This window comes from Protopterus annectens, chromosome 12.part0 (assembly GCF_019279795.1).
Source record: "Protopterus annectens isolate FY-2018-M chromosome 12.part0, PAN1.0, whole genome shotgun sequence".
Lineage (NCBI taxonomy): Eukaryota > Metazoa > Chordata > Ceratodontiformes > Protopteridae > Protopterus > Protopterus annectens.
Window position 1 is genome coordinate 1157906141 of NC_056746.1, and position 20238 is coordinate 1157926378.

Here is a 20238-nt window from a genome sequence, read left to right on the forward strand (position 1 = left end):
AAGAGCATCCAGGGGGCCTGCACTGTTGGCTTCCAAAAACACCATCTCATCAGGAGTGGGGGGTTTCATCAATCCATCCCCATCCCCTGTGATGACAAAGATGTTTCATAAGATTGTCAAAGCAGGCTTCTTTACGGGGAGGGGGACCTATCCTTTCACGAGGTCAGCATCCTCCGTGAGACATTCCTCTGTGGAATCTAAGTGCCTCCTCTTGCAGCAACTCTTTCCATGTCCCTCCTGGACCAGGGAATCTGGAAGGGAAGTGGAACAAGTGTGGGGTCCTGGATGCATGGTGACTTGGACGCCTGTAGGAGAAGGCTCTCCTGGAGTGTATCAATGCATGTCTGTAGGTCCAGATATATATTGGGGAGGATTACCAGCAGTTGCTAACCAGTCTATCTCTGACCTGGAGAAAATCCTTTCCACAGCGTGAAAGGCAGAAACCGATGCTGGCTACCTGAAGCCAACACTCTTTGAATCAAAGGACTCCATGGAGACACCAAAGTCCAGGGTCAAGCCGATCTGTCCCTATGCCAAGACTGGAGTAACCAGGAGAGTCCACCCCAGCCCCAGAATCCTGGTCCGAACTCCCAGTTCTGAGGTGCTTCCGGCTCTGACACGGTCAAAGTCGAGAATACCATGGTAGGAGTTAGTGTCTGAAGTAGCCAAGCCGTCGGAGCCAACCTGGATGAAAGCAAGGCAACCAGGTTCATAAGCCTTGGAACCGAAGGGCCTAAGACAGGAAAAGAAATGGATGGAGCCGAACCCTTAGGTCCTGGAACTGAGGCAGTACGAAGGAACTCTAGTTGAACAAGGATCTGCAAAGAGAAGTTCATCAGTTGCTCCAAACTGGAAGGTCTAAGACTCCCATAAGAGCAGGCAGACTGAAGGCAAAAGCTCTCTGGGGGTAAATGAGGGTAATGGGAGAGGACCCTACCTGCACTACACACACCCTTAGCCAAAAAGGGACTTCTGACACAGACTTTCCCAAAGCTAGCATTGTAGGGGATTGGCTCCAAGATGATGAGACCAACCCTGGCACAGAAGCAGCATGAGGATGATCAGAAGGAGCAGGACCAGCTTGTTTGCTGTCCCTCTTGTTCTTTTCCTGGGTTTTCGTTTCCTCTTAAGCTGTCCTTGCCCCAGCTCCTTTCATTCCTGTCAGGCTTCTTCAAAGGAGAATAACTTGAAGCAGAAGAATCTTCTGAGGGCAATAAACCCTTCAACATTAACTTTGCCCCACATTCATTCAGTGTCTGAGTACCAAACCAAGCACAAATACTTCATTGGGCTTCAAGGTGAGAAGTGTCCAGACAGAAGACACACCAATCTTGTCAATCTTGAAAAGGTAATTTGTGGCCGCATGACACTAATTTTTTTAAAACCTTTTTCCTTATCCATAACGAAAAAGGATAAAAAACCAGACAAAGTCAAATGAGAATAAAGGCAGGAGAAAGCACACACCAAACACGCAATTCCAACAACCTACCAAACAAAAGAGAACAAGACACAAAACACTCAGAAAAATCGCTAAACCACATTTTTTTTCGCATTTAGAGAAAAGACAGGAATGCCGAAAAGCATGACAAGAAACTCACCAGAGACTAAAAGCTCACCCAAAACATCTAAACTAACTCCAAAACTACACTCCAACACTTACAAAGGATAAATGAAGGCAGCAAAAGAGAAGAACTGACAATCCTGTTAGTGTACGCACAAAGGATAAAAAAAGCCAAATGAAAGAGCTCTCAATCATGTTGCAGTCCCTCAAGATGGCAAAGCAGATCTAAGGCACATAGGGGGAGTAGGTCATTATGGGCAGAGGAGGTGGTGCTCTAGAGTTGAAGTCTCCTGGAAAGGCTGGCATCAGATCTGAATCAGACCCAGCAACCCACAGGTTTAAGCCGGACAGGAAAGATAACATCAAATCTGCCGATCTGTTCATTTGTGGCTGAGAGTTAACAAGTATATCAATAAGTGGGTCCAGTGACAGGATCTGGCACTGCAGTTAGCAAAGAAATAAAAGTTTCATGCCCTTTGTAACTTTGGATAATTCTTACTTGCTTACACTATGATTAGATGTAATACTTTTATTGCTATACTTTGCAGTCTGAATTATACTGAATATCACACCGTAGATCCTTTTTTCCATCTAATTTCCTCTCTGCCTCTGTCATCCTTTCCTGTTTTTAAGTTTATTGTTAATAAAAGTCCTGGAAATAAGAAAATACTTTTAACTAGCAGTAATACAGACAGTGAGGTCTTACTGTTGTAATGGTAGATTCCAAGTTCATTACACAAAAACACAATACTAATAAAGGCATTTCCAAAATAAAAATGGTCAGAGATTTAGGTGCCTTGAGCAGCTAGGGGTTAGAACCCAAGTCAATGTCATATCAACAGGGCATCTTGCCACTTGGCAACACAGGACTAGACACAGCATACTGTAAATACTTCAGACTGTTCTTCACTCTACTATCAGAGTGCAGTACAGAAGAGATACTGCTTGTAAGTTTACAGCAATGTGTGTGTTTGAATTATGTACAGTGAGTGCCCTTCCCTTCCTGGCAATAGAAAATGCTTTGTGCATCCTCTGGGAAACATTCAATCTTAGAGCTACACTATGAGAAAACCACCAGAAAGACCCAAAAAGTACAGTTGTGTACATTTACCATAAATGTAGATGTTCGAGTGTCTTCACTGTTGCAGTCAAGACTGTAGGGTTCTCCCCTGCCGGCAGGCAGTCCTCGGTCGGCCAGAATCCCAAAGTCTGCGTCCGGCGTCGGCTGTTCAGCCATGCTCCCTGACGTCAGAGCGACAGGAGTACAAAGCTGACAGCCGACGCCATGTTCTCCAGTTTTTCTTGCCCCAGATGTCAGAAGTTCCAAAATGAATAAGGTCCCATACCCTTTGCAAATACACCTCAGAAGAAGGGTGAAAAAAGGAACCACACAAAAGAAAAAATAAGAGGGGACAGGAGGGAGAGCCCAGACTGCAACAGTGAAGACACTCGAACATCTACATTTATGGTAAGTGTACACAACTGTACTATGTTCATCGTGTTTCACTGTTGCAGTCATGACTGTAGGGTAGAATCCCAAAGCAGAAAGAAAGGGAGGTGGTTATAAAGTAGAGGGGGTGGCTATAAGGCCCTGCAAGACTGCCCTTGACTTAGAGTAGAGAGGTAGACTGTAGTGCTTGGAAAAAGTATGCACTGAACTTCAAGTTGCAGCTTCCAAAATGTCTTTGGTAGGAACTCCCATGAGGAAGGCAGCTGAAGTGGCAGCAGCTCTGGTAGAGTGAGTTCTTGTACTCCCTGGGATTTGCTTTCCATGGTGTGAATAGCAAAATCTGATTCCATGAGCAATCCATTTAGAAATGGTCTGTTTTGAAATGGCTTTACCTTGGGAACTTGAAGCATAAGAAACAAATAATTGCTCTGATTTCCTGATGTCCTTGGTTCTGTCCAGGTAAAAACGTAGTTGTCTGTGTACATCCAAGGAATGTAAGATCCTTTCCCCTTTATTTTGAGGAGTGGGGAGAAAAGTTGGCAAGTGAATAGTTTGATTTAAAGCCACTTTGGAAACCACCTTAGGCATGAAAGTAGGATTAGTCCTTAAAGACACCCTATCTTGATGAAAAATAATATAAGGTTCCACAGCCATAAGAGCTTGTAACTCTGAAACCCTCCTGGCAGAGGTCAGAGCTAAAAGGATGGCTGTCTTCCAAGATAAAAACTTGATGTCAGATGAGGCAGCAGGCTCAAAAGGAGGTAAGGTGAGCTTTTCCAAAACATAGTTGAGATCCCAAGCAGGAATGGGAGGAGATCTAGGGCGCCTTAAGTTCTTAGCTCCTCTGAGAAATTGTCTCATGAGCTGGTGGGAAAAGATAGGAGGGTCTGTATTATAATGAGCAGAAATAGCAGAGGCGTGTATCTTAATGGAAGAGAAAGAGAGACCCTTATGTAAGAGGTCTGACAGGTAAAGTAAAATCTGAGGAATGTTAGGAATAAGAGGATCAGAATCCTGAGCCTGCATCCAGGAACAAAATCTTTTCCATTTTCCTGCATAAGATTTTCTAGTGCTAGGACGTCTGGCTTCTAAAATGACATCCATAACCTGCTTGGGTAGGAGAGAATGAATCAAAGATCCTGGATTAACCAGGCCGCCAGGCTGAGAGTTTTGACATGGGAGTGTAGAATCTGACCCTGGTGTTGGGACAGAAGGTTCGGAATCTGTGGTAAAACCCAGGGTGGCAGTCTAGACAAAGGTTTCTCAGTGTTGGGTACCAAAACTGTCGAGGCCAATTTGGGGCCAGCAAGATTATCATCTTGGGCTTGTCCTGCTTGATCTTTAGTAATACCTGTGGAAGAAGAGGAAGAGGCGGAAAGGCATATCCCGAGAGGTTTCTCCAACTGAATGATAGAGCATCCACTTTCCAAGCTTGATTGTGGAAAGTCCTGGTGCAAAAAATTTGTAGTTGATGATTGAGGTGGGATGCAAAGAGGTCTATGTGAGGACATCCCCAGACTGCTGTAATCATCTTGAATATTCCGGAGTCCAACATCCATTCGTGTGGATCCGAAAGGTTTCTGCTCAGACTGTCTGCCAGGAAGTTTTGCTGCCCTGGTAGAAACTGTGCTTGAAGGTCCAGATTGCAAGCTAGGGCTGTGTTCCAAAGATCCATGGCTAGTCTGCAAAGGGGGTAGGAATGAGATCCCCCTTGCTTGTTTATGTACCACATAACTGTGGTGTTGTCTGTCCGTATCAGTAGTTGTCCTGGTTGTAGAAGATTTCTGAAGGCCAATAGAACTTTCTGAGCGGCTAACATTTCCTTTAAATTGATATGCAGGTGCTTCTGATCCTTTGTCCAAAGGCCCTGCAGACAGTTGCCCAGAAAATGGGCTCTCTATGCATAATCTGAGGCGTCCGTGGTTAGAATCTGAGTGGCAGGAGGCAGACAGAAGGGTTTTCCTTTGTTTAGAGTACATGCCTTGGACCACCAAAGGAATTCCTTTTGAAGACAAGGCAGGACGGAGATCAGTATGTCTAGGCTGTGACAATGCTGAGACCATACACTTTTTAGGTACCACTGTATTTTCCTCATATGTAGTCTTGCATATGGTACGAGAAGGATGCAGGAGCCATGTAACCCAGAGCCTGCAGGAATCTCCTTGCAGATAGCTGAGTTGTAGTTGCCAAGGTTTTGAAAGTTGAAGCCAGCTGTAACTGTTTTTCGTATGTCAGAAATGCCATCTGGGTTGTTGTGTTTAGAGAAGCGCCCAGAAAAATTATCTGTCGTGAGGGTGTCAAATTTGACTTTTTTATGTTTACAGTGAATCCCAGGAACTTGAGAAGATTCTGAACAAACTGTAGATGCTGGAGTAAGACATCCTTGCTGTCTGCCTGAATAAGGCAGTCGTCCAGATAAGGGTAAATTTGAATTACCTTGAGTCTGCAATAAGCTACTACTGGAGCCAAGCACTTGGTAAAGGCCCTGGGTGCAGTAGACAATCCAAAGGGCAGCGCAGAGAATTGGTAGTGCCTCGATCCTGCCTTGAACCTGAGGTATTTTCTGCGTTCCTGTCTGATGGGGATGTGTAAATATGCTTCTTTTAAATCCAAAGTTACCATCCATGCATTTTTGGTCAGCATTGGTAGTAGCTGCTGTAGAGTAAGCATCTTGAACTTTGGTATCTCTAGAAAAGTGTTCAAGACTGACAGATCCAGAATGGGTCTCCATGAATTTTGCTTCCTGGGGACTAGGAAGAGCCTTGAGTAAAAACCTTGTCCCATCTCTGAAAGTGGAACCAGTTCTACGGCTTTCACAGCCAAGAGAGCTTCCACCTGGTTTAATGCCTCTGACCATTGATGTTTTGGAAGATCTGGCCATCCGCTTGGCCTTGGTGGAGTATGAAAATGGAATTTGTAACCTCTTAAAACCACATCCAGAACCCACTTGTCTTGGGTTATAAGAGTCCAATTTAGATGAAAAAGAGAAAGTTTTCCTCCGAGAGGGGCTTCCAGGCAAGAAGTTCCTGCAGCCCAACAGAGGGAGTCATTGAGTCTGTTTTCTATGAGCTTGCGACCTGTCTTCTCCTCCCCTAGGGGTAGAAGCAGTCCACTGTCTTGGCCTATAAGAGGCTTGCATTTGAGGCCTACCTCGGGGGCGTCTATATCTTCCCCTCTGAGGCCTGTCTGAATTGGGAAAGGACCAATTTTTTGTAGGCCAATTCCTTCTAAATCTAGGTGGCTGTACTTGTAAGAAATCTTTAACTGTTTGCATGGACCTTGCCTTGTCCTCCATCTTTTTAATCACGTCTTCAGCTTTAGATCCAAATAAAACATTATGCTGAACAAGAGCATCCAATAATTTAGCCTTTACCTGATCTGGCAAATTTTGTTCCTTTAACCATGCATGCCTTCTAATTACTGTGCCAGAGGCAGCAGCCCTACAAGAAGCCTCCAAGGCATCAAATCCACAGTGTAAACCATGCTTCCCAACTTGTTCAGTGGCATGCAGTAAGTCACGTAGTTCCTTATCATCTGCACAGGCGGAAATGGAAGTTAGCTTTTGCTTTAAGACAGACATGAGAAATTGCTGGTATTTCAGCATATGAAACTGACAGTTTAAAGCCCTAATAGATAAAGTAGCAGAAGTGTACACTTTTTTGCCCCATCTTTCTAAAGATCTGGGATCCTTCTCAGTGGGAATGGGGTTTTTAGCAGAAGCGGCCTTGACGCCCTTAGGACCCTGAGAAATGGTTTCAGGGTCAGCAGTAGGGTTCTTGAATAAAAATGGGTGGGAATCAGGAACCCTATAGTATCTGTCTGGCTTAACAGGAGCTGGAGGAAAAGAGTCAGGAGTTAAGTTAGCCTCCGAAAAAGCATCATCCACAATATCCAAAATAGGAGGAATAGCCAGGGGCCTATGTTGGGGAAGAAGAAGAAAATCCCTTAGCCTTTTCTTAGATTCCGAGTACTCCTGTCCTCCCCAGTGGAAATGTTCCCTCATTTCATGCAAAGTTTCCCCAAAAGAGAAATCCTCAGGGGGAGAAGCTGAAGGAATGGATTCCTCAGCATCAGAATCCTCATAAGGAGGGAAAGAATATTCCTGGTCAGAAGAAGAAACAGAAGCCTGATCAGAGGAGTCATAATAAACTTCCTGTCTTGGCCTTTTATCTGGAGGGGGATGTGAACCCCTGATCATAGTAAGTAAGTCCTCCTCCATTTTAAGTAACTGTTTCTGAGACTTGGGAGCCGGATCAGAAGAGGCCTGGGTTGCAGTCTTTGATTTGGAAGGAGTCTTTGCCTTTGTCTTTGGCTTTGCCTTTATAAGAAGCTGAGTAGGCCTGAAAACCCCTTCGGAAGCCGGTACCTGCACAGCGGCTCCAGGCCCATCCGAAGGAGCATTGTCCGAAGGTCCAACTGAAATATTCAAAGGCCTAGTTGGCTCCTCGTGGGAGTCTGTTTCGGCTATCGGTTCCGAAATGGCCGATGACAGGGGCTGCAAAAGCGCCTCACTGACGACGGCCGAACCTGAAGCTGGCTCCGCTTGTGCGATATCGTCTGATTTGGACCTCGGAGGCCTGTTTTTGTCCTTGTGTCGTTTGTGAACTCCGGTAGCCGGAACCGTATCCGACGACATTTTGTAATTAAAACGCCTACCGAAGTAATGAAATGCAAGATCGTACCTTCGTTTGATAGTACGTTGATTGAATCTAGCACAAAACCGACAACTAGCTACGTAGTGGTCAGGGCCTAAGCAAGGAATACAGTAAGAATGAAAATCCTTATGAGGTATTTGCTTCCCACATGAAATACAATTATTAACTTTTTCTGACATCGAACTGGAGCAAGAAAAAAAAGTTTCCCCAACGGGGTACCTAGCTTTGAGTAGGAGAAGAAAGTCTTCGGACTGAAGTTTGATTAGAAAAAATTGTCAGGAGTCAGCCGACCGGCATTTGCGAACTGCTATCACCGCACGGCAAGAAAGACTGGAGAACATGGCGTCGGCTGTCAGCTTTGTACTCCTGGCGCTCTGACGTCAGGGAGCATGGCTGAACAGCCGACGCCGGACCCAGACCTTGGGATTCTGGCCGACCGAGGACTGCCTACCGGCAGGGGAGAACCCTACAGTCATGACTGCAACAGTGAAACACGATGAACATCTAAGAGAAAAACACAAATCAGCGTTTCTGCTGCTTTACAAAACACAAATTGGAAAAATTACAAAATCAGATTAAAAACAAGCATTGCTGTTTATATGTACATTGGGATTCTATTTAGATAAGCATACTTCTTCGCAGGTTGGGACTCTATTTCCGGCTGTTTTCAAAGCCTCCCAAAGTGCAGAATCCCAACTCCAAGCTCGACTCTCCAAGATCTGCTCCTCAATACCGTTCAAGTGTTTAACCATGTCTCGTGACAGGCCCTCCTCTGACCGTATAAACACTTCAATAACCTACAACAAAATATACAATTAAAAATTTTATATGGCAAAACAGTACTATGAAGAATACTATAAACAGAAAACAGCAAGTTCTTACTATTGCAGTTGATCTGTAACGATTCTCCCCAATGATAATTCAGTACTTCTTTCTATAAAATCTGAAGTTCAGGAATACTTACACCCCATACAAATGCAAGATGTGATTTAACAACCTGGCTATATCAGCTCGCATTCCAACGGCCTCTCAGTTCATCTCCATGCCACTATTAAGCACCTACCTGTAAATGAGGAAATAACTCATACACCTGCTAGACTTGCAGAGAGAACCAAAAGCTACAGATGGCACAAAAGCCACTCATGCTCAAGGGGATGAAGATAGGGCTGTCGCTCGTCTCTCTAATATAGATGACGGACAGGCGGGGTAGTTCGTTTATATGCTTTATTACACAAAAACACTTCAGGATGGATAGCAGCTTTACAAAATATAAACAAACTGATTAACAAACAGACTACACAGACATACATGCTTACATCTTAACAGCTTACTACAAAATGGCAGTCAGGCTCGCACATGCTCAGTATTTATACACTTGTGGAAGCCCCTAGAAATCTTCTTAAAGTTGTGCACACGCACTGATCTACATCCTCCCTCTTAAATATATGGTCTTCAATGAAATGACATTAGAACAAGACATGCAATAATATACAGACATTAAAAACAAACAGAATGTTCATGCCCAATTGCCGTCTATCTGTAACATGGTCTGGAAATATGACCTGACCTAGTAACATAACATTCAGAATTGGATTTAGCAACAGGGACAGTCTTCACTGAACAACTCATATCAGGAACTTCGGGATTCATCTCAGAAACGGAAATTTACTGGAAAGTCCTCAGGAATTGGAATGCTGGACAACTCACTCTGAGATAAAGAGCCTTTCTCACAGGCTAGGTGTTGTATTACAGGCTCGCACACCAGCATCAAATGTTTCTGATTCTGCCTAAACCCTGCTCCTTGCAATTCCACAATGTACGATCACGGCTCTGGGCAAATACTCTTCATGACTCCAATCTGATCATAACCTTTGCACATTTGCATTCTCACTGTCTCTCCTTCACGTAATGGATTGAGCGGTCTGCTGGATTTATCGTAACAAGACTTCTGGGCTAGACATTTCTTTAATAGATGGGCTTTCACAAATCTGTTATTCTTAGCACTTGGAACCGACAAACTACTGCTGACTGGTAATGTAGTTCTGGTTTGTCTCAACAGAAGTCTCTGGACAGATGAGCCAAGATATTTATCATGAGGGACATTTCTAAGACTCAAGAAATTCAGGAAAACATCACTATTATTTTGTTTCGACTTCTCAGGTAACTGTTTCACACTTTGAACTGCTGCACATTTTGCCAAACCATTTGACTGTGGGTACTCAGGACTACTTGTGACATGAGTAAAGTCCCACTCTTCGGCAAATCTTTTGAATTGCTTGCTAGTAAACTGCATGCCACTGTCAAAAATAACTTTGTGCGGATTTGACCACTGTAGTCCAGGAATCTGGTTTAGCTGAAGTGGCTACTTCTGATGACGTCTTTATACTATTACATACAGCAAAATGAAAATACTCTCACAATGTCTTGTTACACAAAAGGCCAAAATACTAGTCCTCTCACCCTCCTTTTTGTAGAATCGGTTCCTAGGTGGCCACGATGCAAGATAGTAATATATTCTTGTTACAAAGACTTTGGAACAATTACTTTCGGACCTTTCATGACAATACCATTATCAGACAAAAATCTTATCTCTGTATGGAAAATAAGATTGCGCATATTGAGGTAAACTAGATTGCTTTGATGGCCATCCTCGACTGATAAAGTGGTTGAGCTTCTGTAAAACAGGATCTGAGCCTGTATGATTTCTAAGCTCATCTAGACGTGTGGAAGAAAAATTCCTCATTTCCATGACTTCAAAATCAAGTTGCTCATTCTCATGCTCTTCAGTGGTATTTCTGGGTGATCTGGATAATGTATCAGCAAGATAAAAAAAAGTTTGCTTTTCATGTAGACAAGATTGAAATTGTACTTCTGCAATCTCAACATCATATATTGCAATTTGGCTGGAGCTGAATGCATAGGCTTTCTCAAAATAATGACTAGAGATTGGTGGTCTGTTTCAATCTGGATAGGTCTACCATAAATATAATCATGGAACTTTGAACTTGCAAACACAACAGCCAAAAGTTCTTTCGCTATCTGAGCACACTGCATCTCCGTTTGGGTTAGTGATCTGGAAGCATAGGCAACAGGTTGATCCTCTTGAAGAATGACTGCACCATGACCAAATTTCGAAGTATCACAGGAAAGAGTAACTGGTTTGTGAACATCATAGTATTTGAGAGTTGGTGGAACGGCATCAAAGGCTCTTTGGTGTTGTTCCAACCATGACCAACATACATCTTTACGTGTTAGCTCTCTAAGTGGTGCTGCTAGTTGACTTAAGTCTGGAATGAACTTGCCTAGGTAGTTAACCATGCCAAGAAAGCACTGAAGGGCTTGAACATTGTCTGGAGCTGACATCTCAAGAATAACGGTTTGCTTGGAAGGGTCTGGTCGTAAACCTGAACTGGTAAACAAATGACCAACATAAGTGACTTCTTGTAGCCTGAACTTGCACTTCTTAGGATTCAGCTCAAGATTCACTTGATGAGCTCTTCCCAGAACTTTCTCAAATTTTCTGTTAAGCTCAGCTTCACCATTACCTCCAGACAATAGGAAAATATCATCTACTATAACAACACAGGGGTACCCAGAAAAAAATTTGCTCCATTGCATGTTGAAAGACTTCACTGGTAGAATTTATCCCAAATGCCATTCTCAAAAATCTTTACCTGCCAAAAGGAGTACTGAACGTAGTTAGCAATGAGGATTTCTTGTCAAGCAAAATTTGCCAAAATGAACTCTTTGCATCTAAGACAGAAAAAACAGTGGCATTTGGCATCAGTGCTGCAACTTCTTCAACTGTGCGCAATGGATGATGAGGTCTTTTCGGTGCTTTGTTCAAATCTCGTGGAGCAAAACATATTCCGATATCATCTGAGCTTTTCTTATGAGCTACAACCATGGAAGATACCCATTCATTTGGTTCATCAACTGGACAAAGTACACTTTGTTGCACCATTTTGTCTAACTCGGCTTTGACTCTGTTCTGCATAGCTACTGGAACTTTCCGGGCTGGCTTGACAACTGGGCTGACGTGGGTTTAACTTAATGGAGTACACAACTGGAAGCTTTGTCTTCAACAAAGTCAGCACAAGTAGAGAAGATTGTTTCCAGGATGGCTTGACAACTGAGCTGACATGTGGGTTTAACTTCATGGAGTACACAACTGGAAGCTCGCCTAGTTTGTCCTCAAAAAAGTCAGCATAGGTAGAGAAAATCATTTGAATTTTTACCACCATAAGCAACAAACTTTGCACACCGCCAAATCAGCTTCTCACCAGCACATACTCTAACAAATGTTTCTGAAGATATAACATTGCACTTTGAACCTGTGTCACCTTTGAGCTCTATGGGTATTCCATTTAACCGAACAGTACAAAATACTGCATTCTCTGCCCTTAAATCTACTGTACTGACTGTTTCATTAAGCAATGACACACCATCAACATAAAGAGTAGGGCAGCTTTCTAAATGATCAACCTGTTTCTTTGAATGTTCCTTTTTAATAAAAGAATGTGTGACTTTTGACTTACAAAACCTTTTGAAATTATTCCATTTATTGTATTTGTGACATTGCTGACCAAAAGCTAAACTTTTCAGTTATAGGCTCATTACTTCCTCCAAAATTATGACTGTTGGCTATGAAACTGGGTGGGGGCATATGCTTTGAGTTTTCTGACTCACTCTTATGCTTCATTGAGACTGTGCGATTTCCAGAGCACGCCTTGAAACTTGCTAGAAAACTACTAGGGGGTTTCCTTGTGAATGTTGCAGGGTTTACAGCTGCAGCCATGTGTTTGGGCCTGTTTCTATTAACCACATGCTGCATACTATCAACATGGGCTTTAGAAGTTACTGGACATATGCATCTCTCATTTGTAAGCATATTTGTGTGCTTTTCTGTAAGCTCATATAACTGACAAATCTCAATGGCCTTATTCAAAGTTAAATCACTGTCACAAAGCAAAATCTTCCACACAGCATCATCTTTAATATCACACACAAGTCTGTCTTTTATCAACACAACCCTTAAATCACCAAAGCTGGAAGTTTTAGCTTTGTTTCTCAAATCTGCTATATATGCTGCAAAAGTTTCACCAGGCTTTTGATCCCTTGTGTAAAATAAGTGCCTTTCTATTGTAACATTCGTTTAGGGGTTACACATTTTTCTAAATTTATGTTTTAAGCACTCAAGGTCCTCCCTTAACTCAGGCGGTACAACTATATGACGTTTTTTCCCCCTTTCCTGCAAAGACAGCAGGTGCATACACAAATGAACGCTCCCTTTCTATGGCTTCTCAACCAGCTAAATTAAGCAGAATAAATGCCTTTGTAAGGTCATCTTTATCAGAAAATGCAGCCTGTACAAAAATGTCATAGTCTTGCTCACACACTCTCCAGTTCTCTGCAATATTATTGTCAAACACAAGCGGAGTTGGTATCTGAAATTCAACTGCCATGCCAACAAATTATTCCTAAACTCACTGAAAAATATGGCTCTTATAATTATGTATAAACATGCACACAGCCAGCACTTGTAGTAACATCCAAATGCACAATAAACTTTTTCAAATGCTTTACTTTGCGAAATATGCTCTGTAATTGCTGTATTTTGCAACATAACTGTACCGTAACACTGCACAAACATGTGAACACTTCATACACTTCAGATAACTTGAATAACTTTGACTAATGCGAAAAAGTAGTGCTTAGCAAAAAAAAATGAAGTTGTTTCCCTTATTTCATTCATTTTATGTGATTCAGACTTTATTTCAACCATTTTCCATAGTCATTTCAAATATTTCTGTGAATATATCATAATATCGAATGCATCTGTTACTTAGAAATTTGTTTAGAGCGTGGTGAATGCCTGGTTTCATATTTTGCAAATAAGAAATAGCATGAGTAAGTTTTAATACCTGAAATTCGTTTCTGACCTGTTTTGCAAGTTATACATGCAGTAGGGATGATTCACTCCTATATATTTCTCCAGTGTTAACTGAGTGCCTTCTCGGTCCTGAATCTCGATTTCTGGATCCGATTCTGACAAGGTCCTTTTAGACATGCCACTTCTAACACCTTGTCACTCGTCTCTCTCTCTCTCTAATATAGATGACAAACAGGCGGGGTAGTTCGTTTATATGCTTTTATTACACAGAAACAAATCAGGATGGATAGCAGTTTTACAAAATATAAACAGATTGATTAACAGACAAACTACTCAGACATACATGCTTACAACTCAGCAGCTTACTACAAAATGGCAGTTAGGCTCGCACATCCTCATAATTTGCACACTTCTACAAGCCGCTAGAAAGCTTCTTAAAGTTGTACACACACACTGATCTACAGGGTTTTCCACTGAGAATGTATCATAACATTGAGGAACCTTCCTGGATAGGTCTTTGGTTGAAGTATATGCTAAGTAGTTACCACCACAGTGGAGTAATTCAGAAGACTGGACAATCACTGATCTTCGAAAATGGAGTACTGGAATAATGACTTCCAAAAGAAGCCCAAATCTCTGAGTTGATTTCAAGATAATGTTCTATGAAGATGTACAATTAAGACCAAGATGTTATAGCACATTAAGTTTTTCATGGAATCTTTTTTGCAGTGAGCTTTATCTGCTGCATTTACCAGTAGGGTATTGTGTGATGCCAAAGAATAATGAAGTCAGCAATTCATCCACTTGGAAATGTCTTGTTTGTTAAATAAAAAACATTCCCTCCATGTACCAAAGGAGATAATAAGAAGTTATGTACTCACCATAACGTTCCATCTGAGTAGGTAAACTTCATTTGTCAGCAACCTATGGGTTATCGGATCCACATCGGATCCGAGCCGGCAGTTTCCAACAGCTAAGATCCAAGCTCCTCCCCCTTACCCATAACTCCCTGCCATCCCTTCCTGACCTCAGATCGAGTTTGCCTAAAAGCAAGGCTTGCAATCACCACCTGTCTAGGGTAAATTGGGTCCAATCTACCGTGAAGCAGGAATATCAAGAACATCCGAAGAGGACAGGGGGACGGAGGGAGGGACGGTTGCTGACAAATTAAGTTTACATACTCAGATGGAACGTTATGGTGAGTACATAACTTCTTAATCTGAAGTAGTTAACTTCATTTGTGCATCAACCTATGGGACAGAGTCCCCAGCTACCTGAATCCTGGGAGGCCCTTAAGGAAGGATGTTCCGGAGCACTGCGGAGGCCAAAGGATGTTCTCCCTCTGGAAACCAGATCTAACTTATAGTGGTTTATAAATGTGTGAGAAGAGGTCCACGTGGCAGCCAAGCAAATGTGATACAACGAAACTCTAGCTCGAAAAGCAGCAGAGGTAGAAACAGACAGAGTTGAATGGGCATGGACTCCCTGAGGAGCAGGCCTGCCAGAACTCTCAATAACCCAAGAGAATACACTGAGAAATCCACCTGGATAGTGTGACTTTAGAAACAGCTTTCCCCAAACTGGATTTAGCAAAGGACACAAACAGCTGATCTGAACGTCTATAACTGGCTGTCTTGTGCAAATAAAATCTCAACTGTCTGTGTACATCCAAAGAGTGTAACTTGTATTCGCCTTTATTTTGGTAATTGGGAAAGAAGACTGGCAAATTAATAGACTGGTTAATGTTAGCCTCGGAAGCAATTTTGGGAAGAAAAGAGGGATTGGTCCTGAGGAATACCCTATCCTTGTGGAAAGTCAAGTACGGAGGCTTGGCACAAAGGGCTTGAAGCTCAGAAACCCTTTTCGCCGAAGTAATAGCGACTAGAAAAGCCGTTTTCCAGGATAAAAATTTGAGATCTACCGAGGCAGCAGGCTCAAAGGGAGAAGCTGTTAAGGCCTGGAGTACCAGCGATAAGTCCCAAGGAGGGATGACATCCTTCACCGGAGGCCTTTGTAGGAAGGTGCCTTTTAAGAAGGCCTTACACAATCTGGATGAGGTCAAAGGGCCAAGATCACATCCAACGTGGTAATGAGCAATTGCCGCCAACTGTACTTTGACTTGTGGAAGAGCTAGCACCTTTATCAAACAGTCCCGATAGAAATTCCAGCACAGATTGTAAAGGAGCTTTTTAAAGGATCCAGATTCTGATGTTCTGCCCAAATAGAAAAACGTTTCCATTTGCTACGATAAACTTTCCTAGTAGACGGCTTGTGAGCCGCCACTAGGATCGCTTTGACCAGGGAAGAGATACCGGGAATCCGAACTAACAGTGGAACTGCATCAACCAAGCTGTGAGGTTGTCCAGGTTCGGGGTTGGTAGACCCAAGGGGTGAGATATCAGATCCGGGGCAGGATCTAGAATCCAGGGAGGATTCACTAGATGAGACCACAGATAAGGGAACCATGCCTGACGAGGCCAGAATGGGGCAATGAGGATTATCGTGCTCCCCAACCATCTGGCTTTCTGCAGAAATTTCAGCATCAGGGGAAGAGGCGGGTAAGCATAAAGTAGACTGGGAGGCCAAGCATGCAAAAGAGCGTCTCTTGGTGATTCTCCGGGTGGGGAATTAGAGCGAAGTAGGTGTTGCACTTCGTGTTTGAAGGAGAAGCGAAAAGATCGCAACAAGGTTGACCCCATTTGGAGAAGATCTGCTTCGCTACTTTGGGATCCAGAGACCACTCGTACGGCGAGAGGATGGTGCGACTCAATTTGTCCGCTAGGATGTTGGACCGGCCCGGAATGTGCGTCGCTACGAGAAAGCGGTTGGTGGAAATCGCCCATTCCAAAACTCTCATGGCCTCTCGAAAAGGTGGATAGGACCTGGTTCCCCCTTGTTTGTTGATATATTAAACAACAGACATGTTGTCCGTTTGGATCGCAACAGTCCCGACGGGAAGAAGGCTCTGAAGTGCTTGCAACGCTAACAGCACCGCCCTCATCTCTAGGACATTGATATGCAGTGAGGTCTCCATCTGGTTCCACGTGCCTTGGGCGGTCCTGCCGCAACAATGCCCCCCCACCCGAGGCGAGAGGCGTCCGTGGTCACCGTGGCTAGGGGAGGGGACATAGAGAAGGGGCACCCCTTTTGGAGGTCCGGTGACTGGAGCCACCATAAGAGGGCACTCTTGCAAACCCTGCTGAGAGGGGCAGGATGGCTCAGGGGATAACGCAGGAAGGACCATTGGACTTGGAGGGTCCATTGCAGAATTCTCATATTTAGATGCGCCATGGAAAGGAGATTGATGGTAGCCGCCATGGAGCCTAGGGCCCTCAGGACCAGTTCCGCCGGAGGGGTCAGACAATGAAGAATGGCCTGCACATGGAGTCTTAGGGATCGCATCCGGTCCGGAGTTAAGAAGGCTAAAAGCTGGTTTGTGTCCAACCTGGCTCCGATAAAATCTATGACCTGAGTCGGGAGTAGGGAGGATTTTCCAGCGTGGATCGTGATTCCCAGCCGAGGAGCTAGGCGAAGAAAGAAATTCCTGGCTGTGCAGAGTAGATATGCCTTGTGGGGGCGGTCAGGAGCCAGTCGTCCAGGTATGGAAAGACCTGAATTCCCTGGAGTCTCAGGTGGGCCGCTACCACCGCTAACACCTTGGTGAACACCCTGGGGGCCGTGGTGAGACCAAAGAGGAGGACCCTGAATTGGTAATGGCTGGCTCCTATCCTGAAGTGGAGAAACCTCCTGGATCGTCTGTCCATTAAGATGTGGTAGTACGCATCCTTGAGGTCTATGGAGCACATCCAGTCGTTCTCCTGCAAGAGGGGGAGAATGGACTGAAGAGTGACCATCCGGAACTTTTCTTTGGCTATTGCCAGGTTCAAGAGGGATAACTCGAGGATTGGTCTTAAGTCCCCAGTCTTTTTTGGCACCAAGAAGAACCTAGAGTAAAAGCCCGATCCGTACTGGTCTGGAGGGACGTGCTGGATCGCTCCTTTTTCTAGCAGCTGCCGAATTTCTGCGGCTGCGGCCACCCTCTGATTGGGTGGGACATCGGGGAGGCACCTGGGTCTGAGAGGGGGATGGAGAAACAGAGTCTCGTAGCCTCTGGATATGATCCGAAGCACCCAGCAGTCTGTCATGATGGACTCCCAAGCTGCTAGGTGCTTCGAGAAACGCCCCCCAACTGCCTCCAGAGTGGAGCAGTCGGGTAACCCCTCAGGGTTGCTGTGTGGGCCGATCAGAGAAAGGTTCTCTGGACCCAAAGCTCTTCGGGCCCCCTCTGCCTCTAGGGCGGCGTCCACCCTGTCCTCCTCTGCCTCTGAAGGACGGGGAGTCCGGAGCAAAACGGGATTGCTGAGACTTTCGGAACCACATCTTCTTCTGTCCCTTTTGGTTCTTAGAGAAGAACCTCTGGGGAGCAGAGAAGCGGACTACGACGGCAGACAACGTCTTCCCGTCTTTCTCGCTCTGGACCAAAGTGTCGCGTACTGTCTTGCCAAAGAGGGCAGAACCATCAAACGGGGCATTAGCGAATGATGCCTTGAAGGGTTCCGCGAAATCACAGTGGCGGAGCCAGGCCTGTCGCCTTAGTATGACGCTCGCTCCGCTAGCTCTAGCGGCCCCTTCCATAGCATGGGACAGTAGCCGCATAGAGGTATTGGAAATTGACCTGAGAGTGGCCATTCGGGTAGAGTACACCTGTTTGTCCTCTGCCGACATGGACTCTAGGGGCGACCCGGCGTATTCTTTAATAAGATCCCGCTGGAGCCGTATGACGTGTGCCATGTAATTCAGTGACCTTATGGAGAAGGTGGCTGAAGCAAACATCCGCTCGAGACTCCTTGTCAGGGGGATGGACGGAGGGACTCTCTTGGGCCAGTTCCCTTTTGGTGGCCGCCGCCACCAACATGGCATCTACAGGGGTTCCCTTGCTCCAATGAGACCTGTCCGAAGGGGAGCTGAGAATTCTGTCGGGCCTCTTAGGGACGGGCTTCACAGTGTCCGGCTCCTTCCATGCCCTGGTAGTGATCAAATCTACCAGGGGATCGGCCGGAGGGGACACCCAAGAGGTAGACGGGCCTGCTTCAAACTCCTTCAGGAACACGGACTCGTCCGAGTTAGGCTTTGGGGCAGACCCACCCCCGCCCCCCGATCCTGAGCATCTCCATCATGTCTCTAAATGTGACGTCTTCAGGGGGTGATCTTGGGGAACCTTCCCCTCCTCCAAATCTGTGTCCTCTGTTAAGAACTCAGGGGAGCCCAAGTGCCTCCTTTTGCACTTGCATTTGTGAGGAACCTCCTTGGGGGGGGCTGTCCGAGGAGGCCTCACCAACCACATCCTGTTCCAACAAGGGAACAATTTGGGACGTCTGAGCAGGCTGTCCCTGGGGCCGGGTGAAGTCGGACCCGTTTGCGACGGAGTGCATGGTGGAGCATTAGCTAAGGCCGGGGGCCTGGAATCCCTCGACAGAACCCTCTCCACCATGTCGAATGCTGAAGGAGAGCCACTCTCTCTAGGATCCAAGAGCAGACCCTCCCTCGGATCCGACGAGCAGACTGGGGCCGGAGCCAAAGCGATCGGATCCAAAGGGCCAGTACGCTCCGACCTACTCGGAGCCGAAGGCATACTGACCACCTCGGATCCGAAGCTCAACTCTCAGCTCCGAGAGCCTGGATCTGAATAAAAGGGACCCGACAGGCTCGAGGGCGCTGTCGGCACCGAAGTACCCGACTCCATCGGCGCCGACATTCCCCCGGCTCCAACGCTACTCGGCTTCGTAGACCCTGAAGCCGGAAAGCGGGTCGGGGAAGGAGCAATCGGGGCGAAAAAAGGGGTCTAGCTCCTCCCCGGAGGGGGGGGGGGGCAGGAGCACTCCCATCTGCAGCTGGGCCTGGAGGAACCTTCTCATCATCCGGTCCAAGTCTGCATCTGTTAGGCTTCTGGTGGATCTGGAAGAGGCCACCAAGGCGGGACAGGAGTGCTGCCTCGATGACCTCGAAGGAGACCGGGTCTCATCCTCCTCCGGCCCCGGTGAAAAGCTGGGGGAACGGAGCCGGGAAGGAGAAGGTCCGGACGACCCAGGGGGAGTAGCTTGCTTGGCTGGCAGGGCCGAAGCGGAGGCCTCGGCCCGCCGCTTGTGTTTTTCCCGGCGCTTCTCCCTCCTGGCTTCCCTATCCTCCTGGCCCAAGGTGGGAGGTTGAGTCCCGGCCAGAGGAAGGGAAGCATCCGTCGGCGCTGCCGCAGCTGAGGCAGTAGCCACGGAGGGACCGGAGGACAGAGCCGAGTCCGGGGGCAGGAGTCCCGCCAGAATCAGCTTCGACCTCCGGTCCCTGATAGCCCTGGGGTTGAACGCTGCACAAATAGAGCAGCCAGAAGACAGGTGTTCAACCCCAAGGCATATCACGCACCGAGTGTGGCCATCAGCCGGGGAAAGCTTATGGCCACACTCGGTACACTTGGAAAAGAAAGTTTTGGCGGCCTCAGACATCCCAACTAAAAACGCACACGCTAGGCCCCAAAACCACACACACACACCTTAACGCTGATGAGAAACAGGGAAGGAAAGGCTAACAATTACACTAGGATAGGTAACAACACAAACTCACTCAAAAATATTAACTATTTTACAAAGAAAGATTTTTCACACAGAAAACCAACTCGCGAAGGCCTGGA

General features: G+C 45.7%; 1 protein-coding gene across 1 annotated transcript in view; it reads right to left on the reverse strand.

Annotated features, from left to right (window-relative positions):
* The window catches only part of RBL1 (RB transcriptional corepressor like 1), a 2331004-nt gene that overhangs the window by 1166659 nt on the left and 1144107 nt on the right, over positions 1–20238 (reverse strand). The window contains exon 13 of the mRNA XM_044089002.1: positions 8299–8463. Coding sequence (XP_043944937.1) covers positions 8299–8463 — 165 coding nt within the window. The remainder of the gene's footprint in view (positions 1–8298; positions 8464–20238) is intronic.